This window comes from Elephantulus edwardii, unplaced genomic scaffold, assembly GCF_000299155.1.
Source record: "Elephantulus edwardii isolate Elephantulus edwardi_28Jun2011 unplaced genomic scaffold, EleEdw1.0 scaffold00003, whole genome shotgun sequence".
Taxonomy (NCBI): Eukaryota; Metazoa; Chordata; class Mammalia; order Macroscelidea; family Macroscelididae; genus Elephantulus; species Elephantulus edwardii.
The window spans coordinates 4,501,814-4,526,880 of NW_006399753.1; the positions used below are offsets into that span (position 1 = coordinate 4,501,814).

The 25,067-nt window shown below is 47.9% G+C and overlaps 1 protein-coding gene across 1 annotated transcript in view; it reads left to right on the forward strand.

Moving 5' to 3' along the window:
• COL22A1 (collagen, type XXII, alpha 1) overlaps positions 1 to 25,067 on the forward strand; it is a 210,880-nt gene that overhangs the window by 136,560 nt on the left and 49,253 nt on the right. The window contains exons 36-41 of the mRNA XM_006879451.1: positions 1,102 to 1,137; positions 3,336 to 3,389; positions 4,621 to 4,665; positions 8,987 to 9,034; positions 18,111 to 18,224; positions 22,545 to 22,598. Coding sequence (XP_006879513.1) covers positions 1,102 to 1,137; positions 3,336 to 3,389; positions 4,621 to 4,665; positions 8,987 to 9,034; positions 18,111 to 18,224; positions 22,545 to 22,598 — 351 coding nt within the window. The remainder of the gene's footprint in view (positions 1 to 1,101; positions 1,138 to 3,335; positions 3,390 to 4,620; positions 4,666 to 8,986; positions 9,035 to 18,110; positions 18,225 to 22,544; positions 22,599 to 25,067) is intronic.

Sequence of the window (25,067 nt, forward strand, 5' to 3'; positions counted from 1 at the left end):
GTGGTAAACATAGGTGTGCATATATCTGTGTTTCAACTCTGATTTTTTTTCCGTTTATGGGTCAAATGGTATTTCTGTTTTCAACTTTTTAAGCAAGGGCCAAATTGTTTTCCATACTGATTGTAAGGTAAAGGCAAAATATATTAAGTGAATGATCAGACATTGCGGATATTGTAATCAGCAAAACGAAACAAAGTATGTCTAAAATATTGAATGAAAACCCAAAGTGCTTTATAAACTTGCCTTCAAACCACAATAAAAGCTGTTTTAGTGGGAATGGCTGGCTGAACTTTTTGAGGCTCTGTCCATTTTCCATGAGCTAAAGTCCTGTCTGCCTTTTTTTTCTAACAGCATTGTGTAACAGGGTTGCTCTACAGAGGTAACTTGTGGTTGCTGTGATCCTAAACACTGTGACACTGATGTGTCAAAGGGTCACCCATGGTGGACAGTGTTTAGTGGAGCTCCCCAATTAAAACAAGCTTGGAAGCAGGAGTGGCATCCACTTCCGAAACAGCTTGCCTTCAGAAACTCTATGAACTTGGAGAAATGATGGAAGTTATACAAGTGTTCAGGTCTTTCGTTCGTTCATAGGGTCACTATGAGTCATTTTGACTAGACGTCACTTAACACCAACAATTTATTTTGTTTTGTATGTTGTGTACCATCAAATTGGATCTGACTGGTACAGGAGGAGATTGCCCCACCTTCTCTAGTAGAGCATCTGGTGGATTTGAACCACACACCTCTGGGATTGCAGTGCAGCTTCTTGCCACTAGGCCACCAGAGCTCCCTAAAAGTTGTTTTAAATATTAAAGAGCAGACAAGCATTCAGAATACGCCACAGAGTAAAGTGGACAGGGGTAGGGGAGAGGAATCGTAGAACAGTTAAAGAATACAAAGACAAAAACAAAACCAAACGCAGAGAAAAAAACACAAAACAGAAAAAAAAGAAAAACAAAATCTCTATAAAAGCTCACAAAAAAATCAAAAAAAAAAAAAATACCCCATACACACAGGGGGAAAAAAAACCCCACCAACAAAACCCACAATATTAAAGAGCAGTTCGTTCCTGCCTTGTTTACCTGTTTGTATGTTTTTTAGGGGCCTGCTGGACAACCAGGAGAGAAGGGACCCATGGTGAGATGTGCCTTATATGAAGGGTGGGCTTCTGGGGGAGGGATTCCAGCGGAAGAAACACAATTCTAAATGAAAGGACTCTAAATGGGGCATGTAGTAATTGGTAGTTTGGTCTGTGTTTTTCTGTATCTATTTTCAACAACACAATATAAAGTGTAACAAAACAAATTAGAAAGTATAAGGCCTAAAAACAAAGTAGTTTCTGAAAATTCCTGATTTTAAACTGTGTGAACTCTGTAAAATATGAGATTGCGTTACGAGATGCTAGAGTAAGAAGGTGGTGGTGGTGTTATCTACTTAATGTGCCCATTTTATAGTTGGATAAACGGAGGCTGGCTTTGCTTTTTGACTCCTCTCTATCCCAGAAGAGGACCATGGTTGAATGAACTCAGTCAGACAGCCATCAGAAAAAAATGTTATGTGTCTTGCCTTCTCCAGCCCTTGCTAGAAGGTGATGAGTAAATGAGAGATGGACATTCAGTCTGTAGGCTGGGCATGGGGCCATTCAGTGTCACTGTGGACATCAGATGGTGTAACTATGCTAAATAACAGAAGAGTTTACTGTAAGTGGCTGCCCTTATGAGGCCCGGAGACAGTGATGCCGGCACGCTTCATCTGTCGCACCTCTCAGAGTGGTGGGCGCTGGCAGTATTTTCTCAGACAGCATGTTCTCATTTTGTGTCTCTATGTCATATTTTGGTCATTCTCAGAGCATTTAAAATGTTTTCATCATGTTATACACACTTAGGGAGCTCTAGTGGTCTTGTGGTGAGAAACTGTGCCTCAGTCTCAAAGGCACATAGTTCAAATCCACCAGCTGCTCCGCGGGAGAAAGATGGGCCGTCCCCTCCCCTGCTGACTTTTTAACTGCCTTTGAAAACCTGAGGGAGGGTCAGCTGTGGGTCAGTTCTGACTTGGTAGCACATAAAGATAACAACAACACCAGCGTGCATGCTTCGGGAGCTCTGCTGGCCTGTGCGTAAGGAATTCATTGCACGGCCAACCCAAAGGCGGGTGGTCAGACTCCAGCAGCTGACCACCCCTTGGGAGGATGGTGGAGAGTCCCATGAGATTTGGAAAACTCCCTGGAGGCTCAGCTGTGAGTCAACAGCCATGAGATGACGATGCACACTTAAAAGATAAAGCTAAAAGCTCAAACTCACAGCTTTGGAATCCGTTATGGTTCCTAGTAGCCGTTGCTTGGGTTTCTGAGCTGGAAGAACTGGTGCAAAGCCACAGGTGTATTTGCACCCTGCCCACTCTGTTGTGAGGTCTAGAACAGAAGCCACAGTATCTCCAGGTCTGCCTGGGTGGTCTTGTGAGGACCAGGGATGGTGACAGGTACACGTGTGCCTGTCAAGAGAATGTGGGTCCCGCCAGCTCATCCCACTGGAGGGGGTGCTGTCATCAAAACACACCTGATGTTAGGTGCAGCTGATGAACAGCCAGCCTGAACCAGCCCCAGCCTGTGCCATCCTCACCGTCTCTGCCACACTAGAGCCCTTTGCTCGAGTCACCATGTCGAAACGTACCTTAGACAGGTGATATTATCTCGAATTCTGCTCATTCGTGCCCTCATTGACATAAGGAGGGCAGGGACTTTCACACCTGCTCAAAGCAGGTCAGAGATGGGCCTGCCATGTCAGAAGAAGTTGCGAGCAGATTCCAACAGGCAGGCTGAGTAGAGGGCCCCATGTGAAGGGGAGATCGGGCTCACCATGACCCCAGTCTGACTCAGGAGAAATGTCCCAGGAAGGAAATCCAGAAAGAGAGGCCCCTGTGCCCTTTCCAGGTGTCATTTCCCTGGGATTGGGAGGGACTTTCTTGCCGAACCTGCTGGCATCAATTCCGATTCAGTGACTGTGTGTGTGACACGGAGCACACAGCTTGGTGGGTTTTGTGTTGACGTGTCCAGGATTTCAAAGATCCTGGCTATCCGTGGGACACGGTAGGGGCGCTGAATCCATGCCAGGCCTGGCCGTCCTGTGGGGGTGCCCCTGCACACTGCCCATGGGCCAGGAAGGAGCTTGTGGGGGGACTTAGTGCCTCCGCCCTATGCAGTGAGATGGACTAGCCCCGAGCAGGTGCTCTGAGCCTTTCACACACGGTCCTTGTAGCTATAGGGCTGCTCCACAAGCAGAGACAGTGAGTCCCCACGTCCCCTTACGCCTTGGGGTGTCTTCTGTTCTTCTCTCCAGGGATCTCGAGGTTTACCTGGCTTCCCAGGGCCCCAGGGACCAGCTGGCCAGGACGTAAGTACAGAGACTGCATGGCACTGTGGGTTTCCTTGGACTCAGCCCCTCCCAGTGAGAATGGTCACCCCAGGACCCCTGGAGCCTGGGACTGCCTTTAATGCTCAGTAGGAAATGCTCCAAAACCCCCAGGCTGAGCGCCGGACACCGTCCATCCTTTACTGTTTTCTGCCCACATCTGTCTGTTTGCTTGTTTGTTCAGCTGCCTGGCTGTTTTGTTTGTGGTCCGTGATTCCGTGTTGGCCTGTGCCATTTCTGATGCTTGTGGGATCTCTTGGGCTCGTGGAGTAAGCTTCCGAGTATCCCAGGCCTGCTTCCTGGTTTATGTCAGTCAGTTCAGCTCAGGTCAGGTGTCACCTCTCCCTGCCCTTGCTCCTCTCCCTTCCGGAAGTGTGTCTGTCTCTGGGCAGTTAGACTTCTCTTAGGCTGACTCGGGAGATGTCATTTCCTGCCTTAGAACAAAGCTAATCATCCCCAGGCTTTTGCTCAGGTCGATCTGAGCTCCGGGAAGGTGAAGACCACAGTTAATGCTCCTGAAGACGCTGCTTCCCAGCACAGACCGGTGTCTAGGACTGTACGCTTTCTTCTGCCGTAGGGGGTAGATGGATGGCAACTGTGAGCTCTTTCGGTACAGGTGTACCCGACGCCAGTGACAGTGGTATTTACTGTTAGACATGGCGCTCCCCAGCACTCCAGGTCCTTGTGCGCAGAAGCAGTGAATTACCTTCCCCGCCCTTGCTTTAGACTTTATTTACTTTTGAGAATGGAGCTCTTTTCCTGTTCCTGTCTCCAGATACTAAAACTTTTCTGCCTGCTCTCAGTGTTACTGTCTTGCAGCCAGTCCCATAGAAACACTTTTATCCTTTTCAAAGACAATCCTGCCTATTTGGAAAAGGATAATGTGTGTTTAAAACAGGTGTGTAAGGATGTTCAACGGAGTGTACTCTGTGTGTGTGTGTGTGTGTGTGTGTGTGTGTGTTCATTCTGTATGCGGGAGTGGTTTTGGCTTTTGTGTTTTGGATACCAGTTATTATTGGTGGAGCTGAGTGTTTTAAATCATGGAATGTTTCCTAGGAAGCGCCTTGGTCTAGCTGCGTGGAGACGTCTACATGGCTGGGTGGCTTTTCCCCTGAACTATGGTGGGCAGATAGAGGTCAGGTTGGGTCGAGTGGACCTGCATCTCGTGCCAGCAAAGTTAACCTCCTCTCTCTCTCTCTCTCTTCTTTCTCAGGGCATACCGGGGAATCCAGGAGAAAGGGGTCCCCCTGGCAAACCAGTACGTCATTTTACTTTTCTGGGTGAATACTGAGCATCAGTCAGGACTCTGGCAAGAACTAAAAAGCAACTCAGACAGGTTGAGGGACAGACTGAGGGGGCTGTGTTTGAGAGGTGGGTGGGGAGCTAATGCAGCGGGCTGAGATGTCCAGAATGACACCACCCTGGCACTGAGGGAGCAAGGGGAGGTACTCAGCACTACAGAGAACTAAATGAAGGAGGAGGGGCTGCCGGCAGGCTCCTGGGAACCGTCATTGTGTGTTCCAAGCCACTGTCAGTGTTCTCACACTGGAGCAAGAGGGAGCAGCAGACAGCCCCTCCCACCTCAGTCTCCCTGCTTCCCCTCTGCCCACCGTGCCTCCTGTTGGTTTGACTCACGCCCGGGGCAGTGAGCAACCAGCCAGTGATGTAACCTGAGGGTCCTGGGGCCTAGAGCAGGCCAGAAGGGACACCACGCAGAACAAGGGCAATGGCCGCACCCTCTGAGCTCCAGCCTCCCGCACCCACCTGTGCCCTCTCCACGGCCCCCAGCGTGGTGGCAGCAACCCTGCTGTCCTCTCCCAGGGAGCAGTGTGCATGCTATGGCCCACTGGGCAGGGTGTGCTGACCTGAGAGCTTGTGGCTGGTCCCTGGTTCCTACAGACCCCTACCTGGGTCATCAGGGAGACTCTCTGAGGCCAAGGTCAAGGAGGTCCAAAAGGACCAGCCAACTCATCAGGCCATGGAAACCATGGAAAGAGGCTGGGAAGGTGGCCTGCAGACGTGGGCTGAGAGAAGGTCAGGGGAGGTGGCCTGGTCTGTTTCACCTGTGGTGAGACAGCAGGCTGTGCAGGTGCTGGAGAGGTGAGTCATGTAAACATGGAGGAGGAGGAGGCAGCAGGGAATCCAGGACCCCCAAGAGAGAAGCTGTTGTCAGGATTGAGGAGCCTAGACGCTCACCTGGGCAGAGGCTGCAGCTCGGGATGCTTTGAGGGGCTGCGGGTCTCCTGTGCCCATGTGACCTGGTCCACCGAGGACCCCTGGCACACAGACCCCTGTGGGTTGCGAGGTCTCCCCGCCTGTTCTTGTGGTTCAGGCACCACTGAGGCCTGAGCAGAGCAGCGGATCTGTCCAGGCCATCCCGAAGCCTGTCACTGAAGATGCCCAGTGTGGCCAGTGGGAACTGGTGGTGACCAGGGCAACTTGACCCTCCGTAGCCCCTTTGGCATCAGCTGACACAGTAGCTGGCCCAGAAGGCAGCTTCCTGCCTCTGAGGTGGATGCATGGAGAGGCTTCCGACCTGACTCCCAGTGAGAGTTCAGGATTTATGTGCCAGATCTAGACCTCCCCACCTCCCAGTGAAGAGCATTCAGTCAACAGAGTTCAGGTGACAGTGTGACAGGGGCCTCCCAGCTGGTCACTAGCAGAACAGAGGTGATGAGAGGGAGGGAGAGGGGAGCGGACAGTTGACCTACTGCCTTTATGTTGACTGGCCTCCCTCTGAGAATGTCCGGAGCATGGCCCAGTGGCTGTCAGCGTCTTTCTAGTCATCTCTTGTGTGGAGGGTCTCCCAGGCTGCGTTCAGGCTCTGCTTCACGGAACGCTGAGAAGATATCACTAGTACTGGTTGCAGTTAATTCAGTGAAAAGGTATGGACTGAAGGGAGTTGATGGACTGAGATGGTGTCCAGAAGAGCCCTGGCCAGTGCTTCTGATGACCTTTTTACAGGCAGCACGCCATTCCAGCAGCAACAATGTGTGACATCTGGGGTCCTCACCCGAGCTTTAGCACCCAAAGTGTGATGTCTGGGATCTTGTCCTGAGCCTTGGCACCCGTGGTCGTGGTGGGTCTGTGGTGGGACTGTAGAACACTGCAGTCCGCAGTCCCTCCAGAGCACAAACTGATTCTAGGCGCCCTGCAGCCCTCACTTTGATCATACTGTGTTCATACTCTTGGTAGCCCAACCCAAGCCCCCGTAAACAGAGGTAGGTGTCTTCAGGAAGCAACGTCTCTCAAGGGTTTAGATGGTCCCTCTCCGAGCTGGGAAGGGAACAGTCTTGTGTTTGGGATGTGCAGACCCGCTTGGTACATCCTTTCCTGCACTGCTTACACCAAGAGAAGGAGAGGAAGATCCCCGCCATGCCCTCTCCTCCTGGGCACAGAGTCCCTCTCCCGGAATCCACCGACTCAGATAGGCTCTTTAGGAGCAGGATCTGCAGAGGGCTTTCCGATGAGGCACCAGGTCCTGGGCTCCATCCCACAGGAAGCTCAGAAGCAGGAGTTGAGCAGGATTGTCAGCCCTTGTGCTCATAGCAGCCTGTCACTGGCCATGGGAGGTGGCCACCAGGGGTAGCAGAGAACCCCTCCTTCCAGTTTCCATGGAGAAGAGAAATCAAGGCAGGGTGTTATGTCTTCTAAGACCTCATCTCTTCCCAGACATTAAACCCAGTGCACGACCTGCTATGTATCCCCGAAAGGGATGAGATGGTGGTCTGCCATCCCCCTCCCCCCGTGTTCACCTCCTTGAGGTCACTGTCCCCGTATAGACCTGTTCCTGGCAATCTCCATAAGATCTTTAGACTATACAGAGTCAGTTTGGAAGAAGAGACTTGAGCTTCAAGGCCATGTCATTCTGAGATTGAAAAGCCAGTCCTTGTTCTCTCTCTCCCCAAGTAGCTGGCGCCCAGGCACCCTCTAGTTCATGGAGCTCCCTCGATAACAGTAAAGGCACAAATGGTGGCTAAAGAGTGTCCCAGATGCATTCCATCGACCCAGCGCTGACTGGTCGCTCGCCCTCTGACAGCTTTCACGAGTGTCCCAGGTAGTGTAGGTACATCACCTTTGAGCCAGCACTGCCCCGTAACTCGCCCTCCGACAGCCGTCACAAGCTGTAAATGACACTGGAGGAGATTGTCCTCTCTCTCTCAGGAAGCAACTGGTAGAGCTCAACTGTGTGTCTTTGGGTTGGTGGCATGGTCCCTACCACAGTGCCACCAGAGCTCCTCAAATGCAAAGCCAACAGTATAAAAATGCCCTAATCTGAACACTTACAGAGCTTTCATTATTAGTAACTTCTCAAGGATGAAATATGAAGTTTTAAAATTAAAACCATTTCCACTATCTAAATGAAAGCTTGCATATATTTGTATTACAATAGCTGTTCTTCAGAATGTCTCAGGGTCTCAGCCCTGAATTCTCATTACAGCACTAGGAGTTCTTCCATGCTGCTTAATCTTGAGCTAATGTAGTCTCTATCTCTTTCTGGACTCCCACATCATTTGCAGTAGCTACAATGGTTGAGCAAATATTGAAACTATCAATAGAACAGTTAAAAACACGTCTTCAATGCCCCTGTGATTGGCCTGGGCAGGTTGATGTTACCTGTTCACATGACTTCTGTTCCCCACAAGACTTGATAGAAGCTAAATGTGGGAGAAAAGGTCCAGGGAAACTGAAATAGACTGGAACATTGTCTTGTTTTAAGCTACCCAAGGTGCCAGCCTAGATTCATAATTCATAAACGTTAACTCAGAAGAAACCACTCATAGTAAGTTTCATTGTGGACACAGGCTTCCCTTTTTTCTGGAGAAAAATCTAGAGCCTACACTCTCGATTCTCCAAGTTACCAGATAGCATCCCAGTCTCCAATCCCCCCACCCCCCGTCCCTCCTTCCCTCTAGACTCAGCCGTTTTATCCTATCTTCCTTCTTGGCCTGTGCCCTTGCATCCCAACATGACCTCAGCTTCCAACTCAATCCTAACAGGATACACTGAAACTCACGGTGGCCTTGACTGCAGGTTGGCACCTACTGTCAGCGGCTTTGTTACTGCTCTTGACTTCTGAAATCCCCTTTCCAAATGGAGAGACTTTTAATCCTTAATGACAGCTGAGGTTTGAAATAGGAAACCACCTAAGATAACAGAAGATGTTGGACAGCATTCATACAGGCCTGTGAATGGCTGTAGAGATAGCAGTTCCCCATCTGGGAAATCCACGGCAGCCCAGTTTGCAGCCAGCTGCCCTTTTTAGAGCAGTATCCAAATACTACATCTTGGGAGGGGTGGGGGTGGAGAAAAGACCATGAGGAAGAGAAGAGGGGCCAGTGAGGGAGAAGGGGCCAGTGAGGGAGATAGGACCAGGAGGGCCCAGCATTGGTCAGGGGCAGCTGTCTTTGTGGCTCCCTGTTCGGCACGTCAGTGGACTGATTCTTGGTCCACGTACAGCACATGGGAAACTGGTGACGTCTCACACTCTGGAGGCCTCTCAGTTCTGCAGATGCCTGAGATACAGGGTGTGTGTGTGTGTGTGTATGTATGCATTTATTTCTCTTTTACTTCAACAGGGTGCCTCTCCGCTGTTGTCTCCAGAGGACATAAAGCTGTTGGTTAAGGTAAAAGCCTGAAATCAATTTGCATGCATTCCACTGGTGACGGGAGATTACACATCTCCATAGTAAACTGTGTTTGGCCTGTACATCTATATAGTGGTATTAACAGTGGAAGCAGAATGCCCTGAGAACTCACCCTGTGACTGGCGGTGTACTAAATCCACACCACCCAGTGTGGCAGCCACTGGCCGCGTTGGACAATGTAAAGTGATTGCGTTCCAGTGCAATTCAAAGTTCAGGTCCTTGAGGACATGAAATGCATGACTGATGGCCTCATGAACCTCCTTTGCCGTGAGAACAGAAGCCCGAACGTCAGTCGTTTGTACCCACTCAGAGGCACCCCCTCTGAAAGACCCGGCGATCTATGGTCACAAGCCCAGTCACAGAAAATCCCATGGAGCGGAGTTCTTCCCGGGCACAGACGGGTCTCAGTGAGTCAGAGTGACTCAACAGGACACAGTAACAATGCCGGAGCCTCTGTGAGGTGGACAGGGTCCGGCACACTGGCCTTCGTGGAATAGCCACTCCCTCTGCTCTTATGTCTTAAGAACAACACTTGGGTGAAGTCAGAAAATACTGGACACAGCGTGAAACCAAGAAAGGAGATGGGGAAAATAAAGGAAAACCCCCTCGAGAGTGAGGACGTTTAACCTCCTGGCAATATGTGGTGGGGAGTCACAGCTGAGTGAACAATGAGTAGTGCACAATCTTCACTGATTTTATTGACAAGAGAGAGTATTTTTCTATGATCAAGGGCATGTCAAGAAATCACTATCTATTGATCCAAACTCTTGTTTATGACATACTTTTATTAACCTCCATCATTTTCCATCACCTCCTGCTCTGGGAAGAAGCACATTTGCACCATCCCCTCTCCCGAGAGGAATTCAATCCCAAAAACTCTTTGCTAGGACAATAATCAGAGTACTGAGTGAGGAGAAGGTTCGAATCCTGCCCGTCTTGGTCTCGGCACTCAGATAAATTGTTTTTCCTTTTGCTGAAGGGCAGACCTGTGTACATCGGAGCACCTTGGAAGCCCAGAAGGCTTGGGGACACTTTTGTTCATTCAGGGTACCAGGAGGCCTCCGGGTCCCACTGAGAGGCACTCTGTCTGTGAAGCTGGTAGCAGCAGCAGCCTGGGGAGGCAGGCTGGCCCCGTGCGCGGCCCATGATCTTAGCTCCATGCTTCGTGCAGTCGGCTGCTGGCACCTGGATATTGCAGGTTAAAGGCTGCTGCTCTGGGCCAGGTTTTTGCAGCAGGAGCCTCTCCTGCTGAGGGGGCACTTTTATTTGCAGGAGATTTACCTCTGCCCCGGAGAGTTCATAGCCTCCGATAGCTCATTCTGATTGAACTACCTGGGTGGAATGTTCTTCCCAGTGTTCCTGTGAAATGAACTTGTGTAGCTGGATCTTTGCCCAGGAAGGTCGTCCTTGGGACATCTCTGTGGGACAACATCCCTGCGTGAGCGTGACTTCCTGGAAGCCTCACAGTCAGTGCTTCTGCTGCTGTCTGCACTTTACGGATGAGGCGTGCTGAGCACAGGTGGATAAGGGCTTGCTGATGGGCTCAGGGGCACATAGTGACGGAGCCAGATAGCCTCTTGTGGCCCACTCCAATGGCCTGTGCCTGAACCTTCCAGTCACCAGCCTGACCTCTGGGAGAGGTTGACGTCCTGCCAGCTGGGTGAAGGGGTGCAGACAGCCAGTGAGCTCCCCAGCCGTGAGCAGAGGTGTTGGAATACAGGCTGCACGCTTCTTCGGCAGGAATACTGTAGTGAGATCTTGGCATATGACAAAGAGGGTCACTAGGTGGTAGAAACAGGTAAGCACTCAGTTGCTAGTTGAAAGGTTAATAGTTTGAACCCACTCAGAGCCACTGGGGGAGAGAGGCTTCTGACAGGTCACAGCTTTGAAAATGTGAGGCTGTGCTGTGCTGCATCCCTGGGGTCACCGTGAGGCAGGCTGACTTAATGCCATGGCCTGGTGGATAGAAAGTGATGCTACCAAGCCAAAGGTGGGTGATTATAATCTGCGTCCCTCAGGCCTGGTTTTAATTGGTTTTGGTCAAACATTCTTCTAGGTAGTATAGCACTGGTCTGTCCATTTGCTGAACAAAGGTAACTCGAGGTTGTTGTGATGCTAAACACTGTGACACTGATGTGAAAATGCGATTATGGTTACCATGGTGGACAGTGTTTGGTGGAGCTCCCTGATTAAAACAAGCGTGGAAGCAGGAGTGGCATCCACTTCCGAAATAGATTGACTCTGGAAATCCTGTAAACTTGGAGAATGAAGAAAGTTATACAAGTGTTCAGGTCTTTCATTCATATGGTTACTATGAATCGTCTACAGCTCAACGACACTTAAAACAACAATAATAACACAGGGGCCTCTCTAAATTATGGAGGAGCAATAATGTCAATTTGAAGACTAAGGTGTGCCTGACTCATGCCATGGTCTTTACAATCACTTCCTGTGCATCTGAGAGCTGGGCAGTGACTAAGGACGACAGAAGAAGCATTGTGCTGGAGAAGAGCATTGAACATCCCATGGACTGCAAAGAGAGCAAACATTTATATCTCAGAAAAGGTACAGCCAGAATCCTTCATGGGGGCAAAGATGATAAAGCTTTGTCTTACATACATTGGACATGCTGTTAGGAGATGCTATTCCTTGGAAAATGCCATCATGCTTGGAAAAGTGGAGGAGCAGTGAGAGAGAGGAAGACCTTCAACATAATGGATTGACACAGTGACTGCCTCAGTGGGCTTAACCGTGTCCGAGATTGTGAGGATGACACAGGATAGGACAGGATTCAGATCTGTTGTTCTTAGGGTCACTATGGGTCATACTCGGCTTGAGGGCATCTAGAAACAACAGCAGCCCAGCAGCGATGGAGGCTGTGGAGTTGCCCAGAGCCCGCTTCTGCTCCGGGGCAGCAGCACAGCCTTTCTTCCGGAGTAGAGGCTGCTGCATTCCTCTTTGGAGCCCGTATCTGGTCCAGCACACCACTCCGAATATGACACGGTGAACTGCATTTGCTGAAAATAGCACTGATTACAGAGAGAGGCTGGGACCACAGAGATGGACCGCTCACAGATCAGCCACGAGGGACCCTGCGAGATGCTGAGTGCTTGGCGTGAGTGATTGCCTCTGCCTTTCATGATGGTTTCCTGAATCAGGAGATGGTCCTTACTTAGAGGTAAACACCTGCTCTTGAATGGATTAAGTCACTTGCTTGAGAGGACCCGGTAAACTAAGGAGTTCGGAACTAGTGTCAATGAACATTGTATTGAACTGGGCAAGAGACCTTTTTAAATTTTTTTTTAACTTTCAACAAAAATGTTCTTTATATACACAATGAATGATAGTTTTCTCAATTCTCTACTCACTAGCAAACTATTAACTGTATTCATTGAACAAGTTATCAGTGCCAAAATATACTTTACTCCCTGTCAAAATCCAGGCACTCTAACTTAGAGACAGAAAGTGCTTGGGTCCTGAAGAGAAAGGCCAAATACATTCTCAGTCATTAAAGGGGATGGATGGTTTGGGGGAATTAGATCCCTGGGCACCATCACCTTTCCCTTAAGGTGTAGAGGAGTTTTACAGTATTGTTTTTCTAAAATATGAAAATATGATAAAGAATATGAGGATTTTACACTTTTATATATTAAGCAGGTTTTCAATGTTCCTGAATTGACAAAAAGGTGGAAAGGTGTGGATCAGGGTGAGGGGAGAGAGTAGGGTGAGACATAGTACAGGACGGTGGAGAAAAAAAACAGAGGGGGAAATCGTGCCTTGAGATTATGCAGTTCAGAACTCATGGAACGAAGACTGAAAAGGTGGTCACAAATCTAGCTGATGAACTACTAGTGAAAGCCTGGGATTTACACCTTCCAGGGGTGAAGCGAAATCCTAAAGCTGTTAAGTGGCCGGCAACAAAGTACATGTGAGACTGTCACTTATCTTGTAAGAAGATGACTTCGGCACCTTGCTTGGGTGGTTATACTCTGTAATGTGAGTGTGAAAACATAGATGTCCAGAGCACAGCCACTGAAGCGAGTCACACACCTACATGTCACACAGAAGGGTTGTAAGCCACCTGAGGAGACCACACGTTTCACCTTCCTCCTCCAGCGTTTTGGCTGTCTCCTAAATCGAAACCATCTCGTCATATCGCCAAACCTCGTTCAATCAAACCCAGGCTCACCCTGATCAACCCACATTCCCCCTGAGCCTCGACTGACTGATCAGCAGGGGCAATGGAAGGATTCCCGTGTTTTAGAGATTAGGGGAGGGGAAGATGGAGGAACCAGTGATCCAAAACTGCCTGACCAAACACATAACTGAACACGTGAGATGAAGCCGGCTAATTTCCATTAACTGTTCTGAATCCCTCTTGTCATAAAGTTACAACCTTCAGACTGATTGCATGCTTTGGAATACGTACAGCCAGAGAGCTCCTCAAGACGTTCAGACAAAGAAGAAGTGAGGCTTCATCTCACTTGCTGTAGACAAGCAATCTGAAAGGCCCAGACCCTAGAGAAAGACATCACGCTTGGTGACGCACTCAGTCATTGCTGAGGGTTGGAGCTGACAGTAGCTGACCCTCCAGCAGGTTCTCAGAACTAGAAATGGACAAGGGGAACGACCATCTTTCTCCTATGGAGCTGCTGGGAGATGTGAACCACCAGAGAGGCGTGGAGTTGAGGTTAGCAGTATGACTTTCTGTGGATGAACTTTTCCCAACGGGGTGAAAAGAAAATCTACTGACTGGAAACAAACATTTGGCAATGCCAGCTCAGTCAAGAGTCACATAACAAAAGTTTACAGAATACTCCTGGGCCTCCACAAGAAAAAGACTGATAACCCAATCACAAAATGGGCAAAAGAGATGGAAAGAATTTTTACAGAGGCAGGTGACGTCGATGGCCAACAGACACATGAAGAAAGGCTCAAAATCATGGCAATAAGAGAGATGCAAATGAAAACCACAATGAGGTACCATCTCACACCAGTAGCAAAATTTTATAGGACAGCAAGTAATAAATGTTGGAGATGAGGAGAGATAGAACTTTTATCAATTTTTGATGGGAATGTACAATGGTGCAGCCATTCTGGAAAGCAGTTTGGCATTTCCTCAAAAAGCTGAACATAGAAATTCCATATGACTCAGCTATTCCACTGTTTGGACTATACACTGAGAAAATGAGAACTGAGGCACAAATGGGGACGTGTACACTAATGTTCATAGCAGCGTTATTCTATTCACCATCGCAAGAACATGGAAACGGCCCAGATGTCTAATCACAATCGAATGGATTGAGAAGTTATGTTACATTCATACAATGGAATACTATGCAGCATGCAGGAGCAATGATTTTGTAAATTACTACCTAACGTGGGAAGGACTGGACAGCATTATGCTGAGTGAACTAACTCAGTCCCGAAAGGACAAATCCTGTCTAAAACCATTATTGTAGAATGAGCATGAGGATCAGGGGAGGGGGCGGAATGTGGGAGCATCGGTGTGAGGATGGGCCGGGGAAGGGGGAGATTAATCATGGGGTCTCACAATTTGATGGATGAGAGTTGTTAGGGAAATGAGAAAGGAGCTGGTGTGGAAAACAATGTATTTGAATTTTGTAAATAAACTTATAATAAAAGAAAAATTCCTATGGATGCCACCAGAGCTCCCCATAAAGCTCCCCGTAAAGTCAAGGAGTCAGAGAAAAAGAGGGGGCCCTTCAATGAAATGGACCGGGCGGCTCCTTGGAGGCAAGGATTCTGGGGCTTCGTCTGACATGTTGTAAGGAGGGACAGGTCCTTGGAGAGGGACACCATGCTTGGGAGGGTGGAGGGACAACGCAGGAGGGGAAGGCCCTCTATCAGGTGAACTGATTCAGTGACTGGGGTAATCGGGATGGGTGTGTTGCAGGCAGTGAGATTGGCACAGGACAGAGCAGGGTTTAGGGCTGTTGTACATAGGGTCGCTATGAGTCACAAATGACTTGACGGCACGTAACAACAACAACAACAACAACATACCTATATTGTGAGGGTGGCCCTGGCAGGACAGTGTTGCTCTCTGTCTGCACGTGGGCCTACTGTGTGTGAGGGAAACGTGATGGCCCCGAACGACGACAAGGTTGCAGAACAGGAGCATCTGATCTACAAACGAGGCAGCCCGTTCAGGGAGGAAATCACATGTAGCTGCTTAAATTCATCTCACCAGCAGCAGGCGCTGCGTCTTCCCTTTTGCATGATCTCATCGATTCTCATGAGTCAGCCACACAGCCCAGCATTTAGCACGTTCTAGCTCATCCCCCCTGACACTCCAGAACAGGAGTCTAATCACCTTTTCAACCACCCAGTTATACAAGTTGACACAAGGCAGCTGAAGGTCAAGTGGCTGGCTGGGTTTCCCGTGCATTCGTTTGTTGAGCTGTTCAACAGGATATTTGTTAGGAATTGGTCATCTCTGCCCTCTGAGAGCTCAGGTTTTCTTCATGGCTGATGGGGAAGAGCAAGTTAAAAACAGATCCTCTCAACAGTGAGGCAAGTGCTTCCCCAGTGGGAACCCCCAGGGTTTATGGGAACATAGGGCCTGTTCCAGGAAGGTGTGGAATGGGAGACTTTGCAAGGGTCTTTGGAGACTGGGTAAGAATCAGGCAAGTGAGTGGAGGGTTGTTGTTGTGAAAGAAAAATCTTGCTCCTGGAATTAGAGACAGGGTAGTGCTCAAACACCCTGAACTTGACCTCATTGCCATTTGGACTAGTACATCTTCCACCTGCTCCTGTGGACTGAACTCTGAAGCACCTAGAAGTTTGGTTATTTGGTGGCACGGATGGCGCTTGACCATGAACTCTTCAAGGCTACACACCCACGGTATTAGAAATTAGCACAGCACCAAGGGATAGATTGATTTTTGCTTTTTGAAGTGTAACTGTGACCCCATTGGCTCTACTAGACACATGTCTATACAGGAATAGATTCTTACAAGTATTTTCCAGTAAGGAAGCTGCTGAATAAATAAATTAGCTGGAACAGCTCAGTGTGTTGTGCTTTGTCTGTCTGTCTTAATGGGAGCTCTGGTGGTGGTGTTAAGTCATTTGACTGCTAATTAAATGGTTGGTGGGTCAGCTGCTTCATGGGAGGAAGATGAGGCATGCTTCTCTAAAGATTTGCAGCCTTGGGATCTCCACGGGGTAGTTTCTGTCCTGTCTGGTCACTGTGAGTCAGAATAGACTTGCTGGTAGACTTCGGGTTATCTATCTTGACACTCTCCTAAATTCCTTATCTGTATTATCCCATTTATTACAAAGGGGGACGAGAGCAAGGAGGAAGAGAAGATTAGGGAGAAGGGAAGACTTGTGGGAAGGGTCTAGAGGAAGCAACACAGAGAAAGGATGTATGAGGGGCGAGAGGGTGACCCCACTGCTCACTGCCCCTTGTTCATACAGCAGAGACTGCATGTTGCTGAGATGCGGGAAGCTGTGGCTCTGATTTTTAAAATACCAGCAGGGTCATCCACGGAGGGCAGATTTTTACAGTACTTCCAGATAAAGGCAAACCTAGAAGAAAGGCTGATCATGGACTTCTGAAAATCAGACAATGACAACTTTGTGGATCATGGCAACATTGCCCAGTGCAGTGCCAGAAAACGATACCCACAGTGAAAGGCACCAGCTGTACTGTGCAGCACCAGAAGGTGAACGAACACCTGAGGCAAGACACACAACTGCACAGTGGCTGCAGAAATGGTCTCCAGTATATGACTTTAAAGAGCTAAAGAGTACGGATATCACTTTAAAGATTAAGGTACAGCGAACACAAATCATGGTGTTTTCAGTTGTCTTATATGCATGTGAAATTTGGAGATTAATAACAATGCCTAAGGAAGGATTCATGCCTTTGGATTGTGGTGTTGGTGAAAATTTTTGAAGTTATCATGTACTAAGAAGTACAAACAAGGCTGTCTTGAAAGAAGTGAATTTCGAATGCTCTTTAGCAGTAAAGATGGTGAGGCTTTGCCTCGTCTGATTTGGGCAGGTTATCAGGAAGAGATAGTCCTTGGATCTGGACATACGTCCTGCTGAGGTTGAAAGTCAGAGAAGATGAAGATCTCAATGCAGTGGACTGACATGAATGAGGCCTGAGCAAGGGCTGGAGCACTGCAGTGACGGTGGGGATGGCATGGGCCTGGGCAGCGGTTCTCTTTGCTGTGCAGGTGGTGGTCATGATGAGTCTGAAAGGCCTGGGCAGCCCCTAACAACACAATAACAACAGCAACAACGGCAGCATTCCATTGGCTGTTAAGAGGCTGCGGCACTGGACAGTGCTTTTCTCTGCTGTCCACAGGGTGGTCGCGAGTCAGAGCTAACTCGGTGGCGACCAAAACCAGAATGGTCCAGGCAGCAAGTTTACTTGGTACACTGTGCTCTGGACCGTAAGACCTAGAGATGATACAGATAAATGAAAATCTTTGTTCTCCGAACTGAGAGGAATTTAAACTTGCTCCAGGGACAGCATTTGCCTGCCATGAAGAAGTAGAATGAGCTCGATTCCAGGAAATGTTTATTGGATGCCTGCTTGGACACTGAGAGGCGGCAGCATGGCCCAGGCCTGGCTTGGTGCCCCAGCAAGGACGCCCTGAGGACATGCACCTTCCTCTGCTCTGCTTCTCTGTGCAGACACCCTTTACTTAGGCACCATCAGGACAGAGACCTCAGGCCCCAGCTTTGTTTTGTCCCAAAGGACAGAGCCTGCTATTTTCAGCAGTACTAAATGTTCACACTCATTGGCACAAGGATTTTTTTACATCCTTTTCCTGGGCCATACCTCTACGGAAGCCAAAAATAGGGGGAGATGAGGTACTGATACAGACCTGCCAGGCTGAAATGAGGCTCTCAGTAAAATGAAAAGTTAGACACCAACGGGGCCTGTGTGAGGATTTGATCCACTCCTGTGTTTGCTGTAGTTGGATGGACTTCTCCATTCCAGAGACAGGGGTGTGGGTTCTCTCAGCTCTGCAACTGAGGGGTCATTTATATATATTCTCTCTCTTTCTCCCAGGATGTGTGCCATGACTGTCCTCCTGGCCCCCCAGGCCTCCCTGGTCTGCCAGGATTTAAGGGGGACAAAGGACTCCCTGGAAAGCAAGGGAGAGAAGGCACAGAAGGGAAAAAGGTAAGGAGAAAAGAGGCCACTTAGTCTTTACCAATGCAGTTAACATACCATGACACCATGCTGAGTGTCACTGCAGTCAACATACCATGACACCATGTTAGAGGGGCACTGTAGTCAACATGCCATGACACTATGCTGAGTGTCATTGCAGTCAACATACCATGGCACCATGCTGCACTGTCACTTAACATCTCACAATGCTGGAGATGCCAGCACTGCTCCTCCCCCCTCTCAAAGCATGAAGACTTTGAGGGGGTGAGACAGCCGAGGAGAACTGCTTGAGGAGATACAGTGGTGGAAGTGGTGAAAAATGGCAGGCTGGGTCTTCATCATTGCTTGTTGACTGGCATTCCAGTACATTTTGATGCTTAAAACACATTCCCCTCCCTTCCTTCTTTCCTTCCGCTCCCCTTCCCTTCACTATTCTTTCCCTTTTTTCTTCCTTTTTTTAAAAATCAACTTTTAAACATCTACTGTGTAGTAGGTACCAAGTTTACAGTCAAACTTCGTAGAATAATCTACCACCCACTCACCTACAGATCCATCCATCCATCCATCCATCCATCCATCCATCCATCCATCCATCCATCCATCTGCTCGTTTGTCCATCCATCTGCATGTTCATCCACCTGTCTGTCTGTTCATCCATCTGTCCAACCATCCATCAGTCTGTCTGTTCATCCATCTGTTCACCTGTTCATCCATCCATCCATCCCATCCATCCATCCATCCATCCATCCATCCATCCGCTCGTTTGCCTGTCCATCCATCTGCATGTCCATCCACCTGTCTGTCTGTTCATCCATCTGTCCATCCAACCATCCCTCCGTCTGTCTGTTCATCCATCCATCCATCCATCCATCCATCCACTGAGCATTGATTGAGATCTCATTTGCCTATTTACAGAGCATGTCAGGTGTGTATTTTGTGACCAGCATCCTGGCTCACTCAGGTAGTTCACTATGTTAGAGTTGAGGGGAGGTGGGAGAAAGATTTCAGTGCACACTTGAGATGTGACCTTTATTCTGATCTTCTGGTCTTTAGAAAGCACCTCCTCCCATTTCATGAGTGATCTCAGCATCTGCCCCACTGTGGTTTGTCCTTGATGGAAGACACAGGGTGTTTTCAGAGATTTACCCAAGATGCCTTTTGCCTGGGTTGACATAGTGACCTGCAGCAGTGGCTCAAGCACAGGGCAGAGAGGGAGGATGGTGAGGTTCAGGAGGTGCTTCACTCTGTCGCCCTGGGGCTGCGGGGAGTCGGAACCCACTCGGTGCCATTGGCACCCCGTTTCCTCAATCCCGTTCTTTTCAGATTCAAATCACAAAAAAATGCCATATATTTGTTGGCAGCATTTCTTGTGTCGTGATGTATGGGATAGTTCCCAGGCTTGTTGGAATCTGGTCCTGTGCCTCTTATCTCCTCCCACCTCTCCCTGACTTCACCCTGCTTGCTTTATTTGGGTGAGTGGGTTTGGGGTTTGACTCCAGGAGTCTTAATCCAAGAGATTCCTAGTGTTGCCAGAACATTTTGGCATTATTGCCTTGTTGAATGGTTCTCAGAGAGGCATCTCCAACTCACTGAGGGAGATTGTCAGAGAAAACATTTCCAGAACTCTCCACTGCAGGCTTTTTCCAGCAAATCATTGGAGAGAATCCTCAAGTGTATGTATTTTTAAAAACAGCTCACATAATCTGGATGTTTACAGTTGCTCACTAGTTAACTTCTAAAGAAGCTTTCCACCCAGTGCTCTTAGCTGTGCTGCATGTGTCTGAGCAGGACCTGGCGGGTGGCTGGCGATGGCACGCACATGCGCACAGTTTCTTCTAGAGCCAGGGAGTTCAGCCACACTTCGCTGACATACAGAGGTTCATTATCCATGTGTGGGAGGGCATGCACAAGGGGTGTGTGTGTGTGTGTGTGTGTGTGTGTCGGTGGGTGGTTATAATTTTCCCTTCTCTCTTCTTACTCTTATGCACGCACATGACTGTACGTCCACACATAGATACTCCAGACAACTGAATGTGGAGTTTTCTTTTAGAGTCACCTTCCCTTTTACTGTATGTCCTTCTCAATATCATCCAAACCTTCATTATCTCAGCAGTCAAATGACGGTCATTCTGTCTCATAAAGTTAGTGACATAAATGACATGACCTATATCAAATGACCCATTCTTTTATAAAATGTGCTTTGTCAATTTATTTCTTTTTTGTGTGTGTGAATGAATTTATTTGTTTCTCCACTTTCTTTTGCTTCTCGTCTGTTAGCCCTCTGTGGCTAGTTGCACCTGTGCACGTTTCTTAGCTCTTTATATTAGTGTCTTATACTGTACTTGTCCTTTTGTTACTGATTTATGTTACCAAGAATAATAGATTCTAGTTTTTCTATATTGTGGAGTATTTCACAAATTCTTGGTAAGTTTTTAATGCATAAGACTCCACTGTGTGAATACACCACAGTTTATTTATCCCCTTGTCTGTTGATGGACACTTGGGCTGTTTCCATCTCTTTAAAAATGCTTATCTTAAAAAATGCTTATCTTAGTACAAGTATAATATATCAAGTGCCAACCCAGTGACTTCCCTTTGCTTCTTGTGACAAATGCCTTTGTCTCAAGCCCACCCCAGGAGTGCTTCTGCCCCCGACTCCACTTTTTATTGATACATATTTTTCAATTTTTATTTTATATTTGTTTTCTTACATAGTTCATAAACACTGTGTTTCACACTATTTTTCATTCACATCATGTTTCATACAGTCATTCTCACTTATGTTGTATAAAATTAATCACCATTGTACTATATGCCCAGCATTACCTTGACATTAACATTTCCTTAACCCCTTCTCTCCACCCACCAAATTGTGCAATCCTGTGATTTCGCCCCTACCCATCCTCACACCTCTGCTCGCACCCATTCCCTCCTTGGATCTCCATACATGTCTTAATAGTTATCCTTCTATTTTTACCATAGTCGTCTTATGCAGTATTTGTCCTTATGAGACTGAGTTAGTTCACCCTGCATAATGTTCTCCAGTCTCTCTTAAGTTATGTAGTACTTTTTAAAATCATTGCTTCTGAGTGCTGCATAGTGTCTCACTGTATGAATATACCACAGTATATTTTTATTTTTTGTTGTAAAGAAATGGAAATGGTTTAGACTTTTTTTTTCTTAAAAAGCCAGCAAACCTCATTGCTTTTGAACCAGACCATTCCTGTCCCTCCTGCTTGTTTTCAGAGGCTGTGAATTGCACAGAAGGAAACTGCCCATCCTTCTTCCACAGAACAGCCTGTGGAGTAAAACACCTGCCTTGGGCTTAGCAGCACAGCTCTTACTCACCAGGGCCCCAGAGCTCCCTGTTAGAAAGAACAGAGGACAGTTAGAGTTCTTGTAATAAGTCTATTGTAATAGGAACTGTATAATGGACATTCTGGGGAGCTCTGATGGTACAGTCCGTAGCAAGTTACTGCGGACATTCTGGTCCCTTTGTCATTTACAACCCTAGAAAACCCAATGGAGTGTTGCTATGAGTCTTAACCAATTCAAAGACAGTGAGTTTTATACACACGTCTAGTGATAGTGCGTGTGTGAGGGGTTTGTGCACACGCACGTGCACGTGAACATGCACACCTGCTCTGCAGTCCACCCATTGTCGTACAGACCTTCCTTGTTTCCCCAGCTCTGTTGTCTAAGTACCACTGTTACAAATTGTCCCCAAATTGAGCGGCTTCAAACAACAAGCCTTTACCACCTCATCGTTTGTGAGGGGCAGGAACGCAGGAGTGCTTGAGCTGACTGGTCTGGCTCGGTCTCTCTTGCGGTTGTTGGCAAGGCTGTGATCATCTCAAGGTCTGACTGTGGAGGATCCCTGCCCAACGTCGCTTCTACGGCTGTTGGCTGAGGCCTCGGCTCCTGACTCTGTGAGCCTCTCCACCGGCTGCCTCAGTGAGATGAAGACGTGGCCACTGCTTCCCCTGGAGCTAATGATCTGAGTGGGGGTGTACATATGGTGGACACTCCATCATTTCTGACATCTGCTGTAGAAACACAGCCCAGTCTTGGTAGAGATAGGGCATGCTACAGAAGGATGGGGCCACTGTGAAGGGTGGCTACATGGCAACCTCACTGGCTGTGGGATATACTCATGAACGCACCACGTGTCCAGGTCCTTCCACCTGCCTTTCCACTTCACTCAAAACACTGAGGACCGCAGGGAAGTCCTGCTGGAGAATCTGTGAATAGAAAGATGGACAGATTTCTGATGACTCCAGGATCGGTCTCAACCCTCGTTGTTGTTTTTCTCTTTTGTCCCTGCTGTAGGGAGACACTGGGCCCAGAGGTCTCCCAGGAGCCCCAGGACTACCTGGACCACAGGTAGGTGAGAGTTAATGTATGCACGTGTCCATTTTCATCTTACTGATGCTTTTAATATGCATCATATTATGGGGAAGAGTGATGTCCAGTGTAGAAAACCCGATAGTTTCAAATCAGAAAGTCTTGATCAATGTCTAATTATGACTAATGAAATAATCTCAGACCAGTCACTGGAATTTGTTGGCTTCAGATATCTCATCTGAGTGGTGCATGTGAAATAATAGGTTGAAATGTGCAATAATTGCTATTTAGACATGAGTTTTGGGCTCACATGACTTTGACATTAAGTGTTAACCTTGAGTTTGATCTTCTGAGCTGTCTGAGCATGAACAGAATCCTTGAAGCCTCTGTACCTCCATGTGCCAATTGCTGTTGGGTCAATTCCAACTCATAGTGACCCTGTGGGAGACTAGTAGACCCTGTAGGAGATAGTAGTAGAAGATAGACGATTTCCAGTGCTGGTATTTTTAGAAAGACTGGCCACCTCATCTTACTCCTGTGCAGTGGCTAGTAGGTTTGAACCTCTGACCTTCTAGTTAGCAGCCAAACACTTAATTTCCATGCTACCAGGGCTCTGCACCCATGGTATATTAGAATGGAAATCATGTGGTTCTTTCAGGACCTGGTTGGTAAAGCCTTTATCCTGGGGGGTGTGAATGGTTAAGAGCTTAGCTGCCACCTGCAGGCAGGCCATTCCCATTCACCCACTTCTTTCTGACTCACATGAGGTTACCATCAGTTACCATCAAATCAATGGCAATTGGTTCATAGGGTTTTGACATGGCCAAGACTCATGCTTCAGGAACCACACACACTTAGCCTTCAGGTAGATGGAACAAGAGAGATTTCACTGAGCAGAGTTAGGTGGCAAGTCACCAGGGAGGAGAGGAGGACTAGAGCTATCATGGAGCACACACCTAACGCCTGTGCTGTTTACTGCATATTAACCTTCCTCTCTAGGGTTTTTGCTCACCAGTCAGCTCCTTGTGCAGTGCCTTCTGTGGGCCTGTGATCCTTAAGTAACCTTGACTGTCAACTTGCTGGCTGCCTGGGCTTATCCCCTGGGAAGAGTGGCCTTGATTCAGAGAAACAAAAGCAAATCAATTAAACAGCTACAGCATTTCCTTTACTAGACACAGATTGCTTTCTCTGTCAGCCCAGCCCCATGTGAAGAGCTGATGTCCAGGGATAATGGTTCAGCATTTGTTCTCTGAATTCCCTCCAAGGAAGGTTTTGCTTCTTTACACATCTTGAGAAAGTCAAAGACAATCTCCATTCTTAGAAATAGAACAAAAGAAATGTGTCAGAGGAAAGATGCCTGCTATCTTCAATGGGGATTTTCACTAGGATGACCCAGGGATGTCCTAGGATTCAGGTCCACCTGATAATGAGCTCTGGGTTTTGGAAGTTGACCACCAATCGTGTCTTCCCACTCCGTTTTATCCTGAGAGCTCTGCTGAAGTTGTTCAGCGTCTCAGCAACTCCCAAGCTCCCACTGACAGGTCTTCACTGCCCTTGAGGTGCAGTGATAGGGAATTGAATCTCGGTCTCCTAGATGGAAGGAGAGGGACCTCTGTTACAAACTAGCAGATACCTCTGTTAGTCCAGCTGGCTACACATCTCTCAGCTTGCTGTGGGACAGCTTATGTTGCTATGACACTGCAAGTTATTCCACCGGCATTTCAGAGCCAGCGGGTCACGCATAGTGGACACATTGCCACAGAACTTCCTGACTCAGTCACACTAGTAAGCACTTTGTCAGCTTTTGAAAAAAATCGCTAAGAGCAGTGGAGGAACACTACCTGATATGGTGTGAAAGAGGATTCCAGCCTGAAGGGGCTCAAAATATACACTGATTGCTAAGATGTTATTTCCTTTAAAAATCCAAATGCTTAGAGAAGCATCCAAAAGTAGTGTAAGAGAGTTTGTTTGTTGTGAGTTGATCTGATTCGAATCAGGCAGTACCTGCCTGGACATACTGGGAAGGAGTTTTGAGAAAGGGACAGTGAACGTGGGCTGCATGGGGCAAGTTATGGGACTAGTTGGGGCTGTTTGTAGACTACTGTATCCTTGGTGCATAGAAAATTTTCTGACACATGGTTGGCAAGGATGAATCAAAGATTTCTTTCTATAAATCCAGTGCTCTTGACATTTATTTTGAAACCAGTGGTATAAGGCATTGTGGTCTAGGAAACTAAGAGAGTAGTGAGGGCGGGGAGAGGTAACCAGGCTGACAGGTCTGGTTAGATTGCAGACCTCAGTTTTTGGTTTGTTTTTTTTTTTTTAGCCCTGTGTCTCTGGAGACTAAGGTGTGTCTGATACAGGCCATGGTCTTTGTGATCACTTGTTATGCATCAGAGTTGGACAATGACTAGGGAGGAGAGAAGGAGAATTGATGCCTTTGAGCTGTGGTGCTGGAGAAGAGTATTGAATGTACCATGGACTGCCAAGAAAACAAACAGATTCATC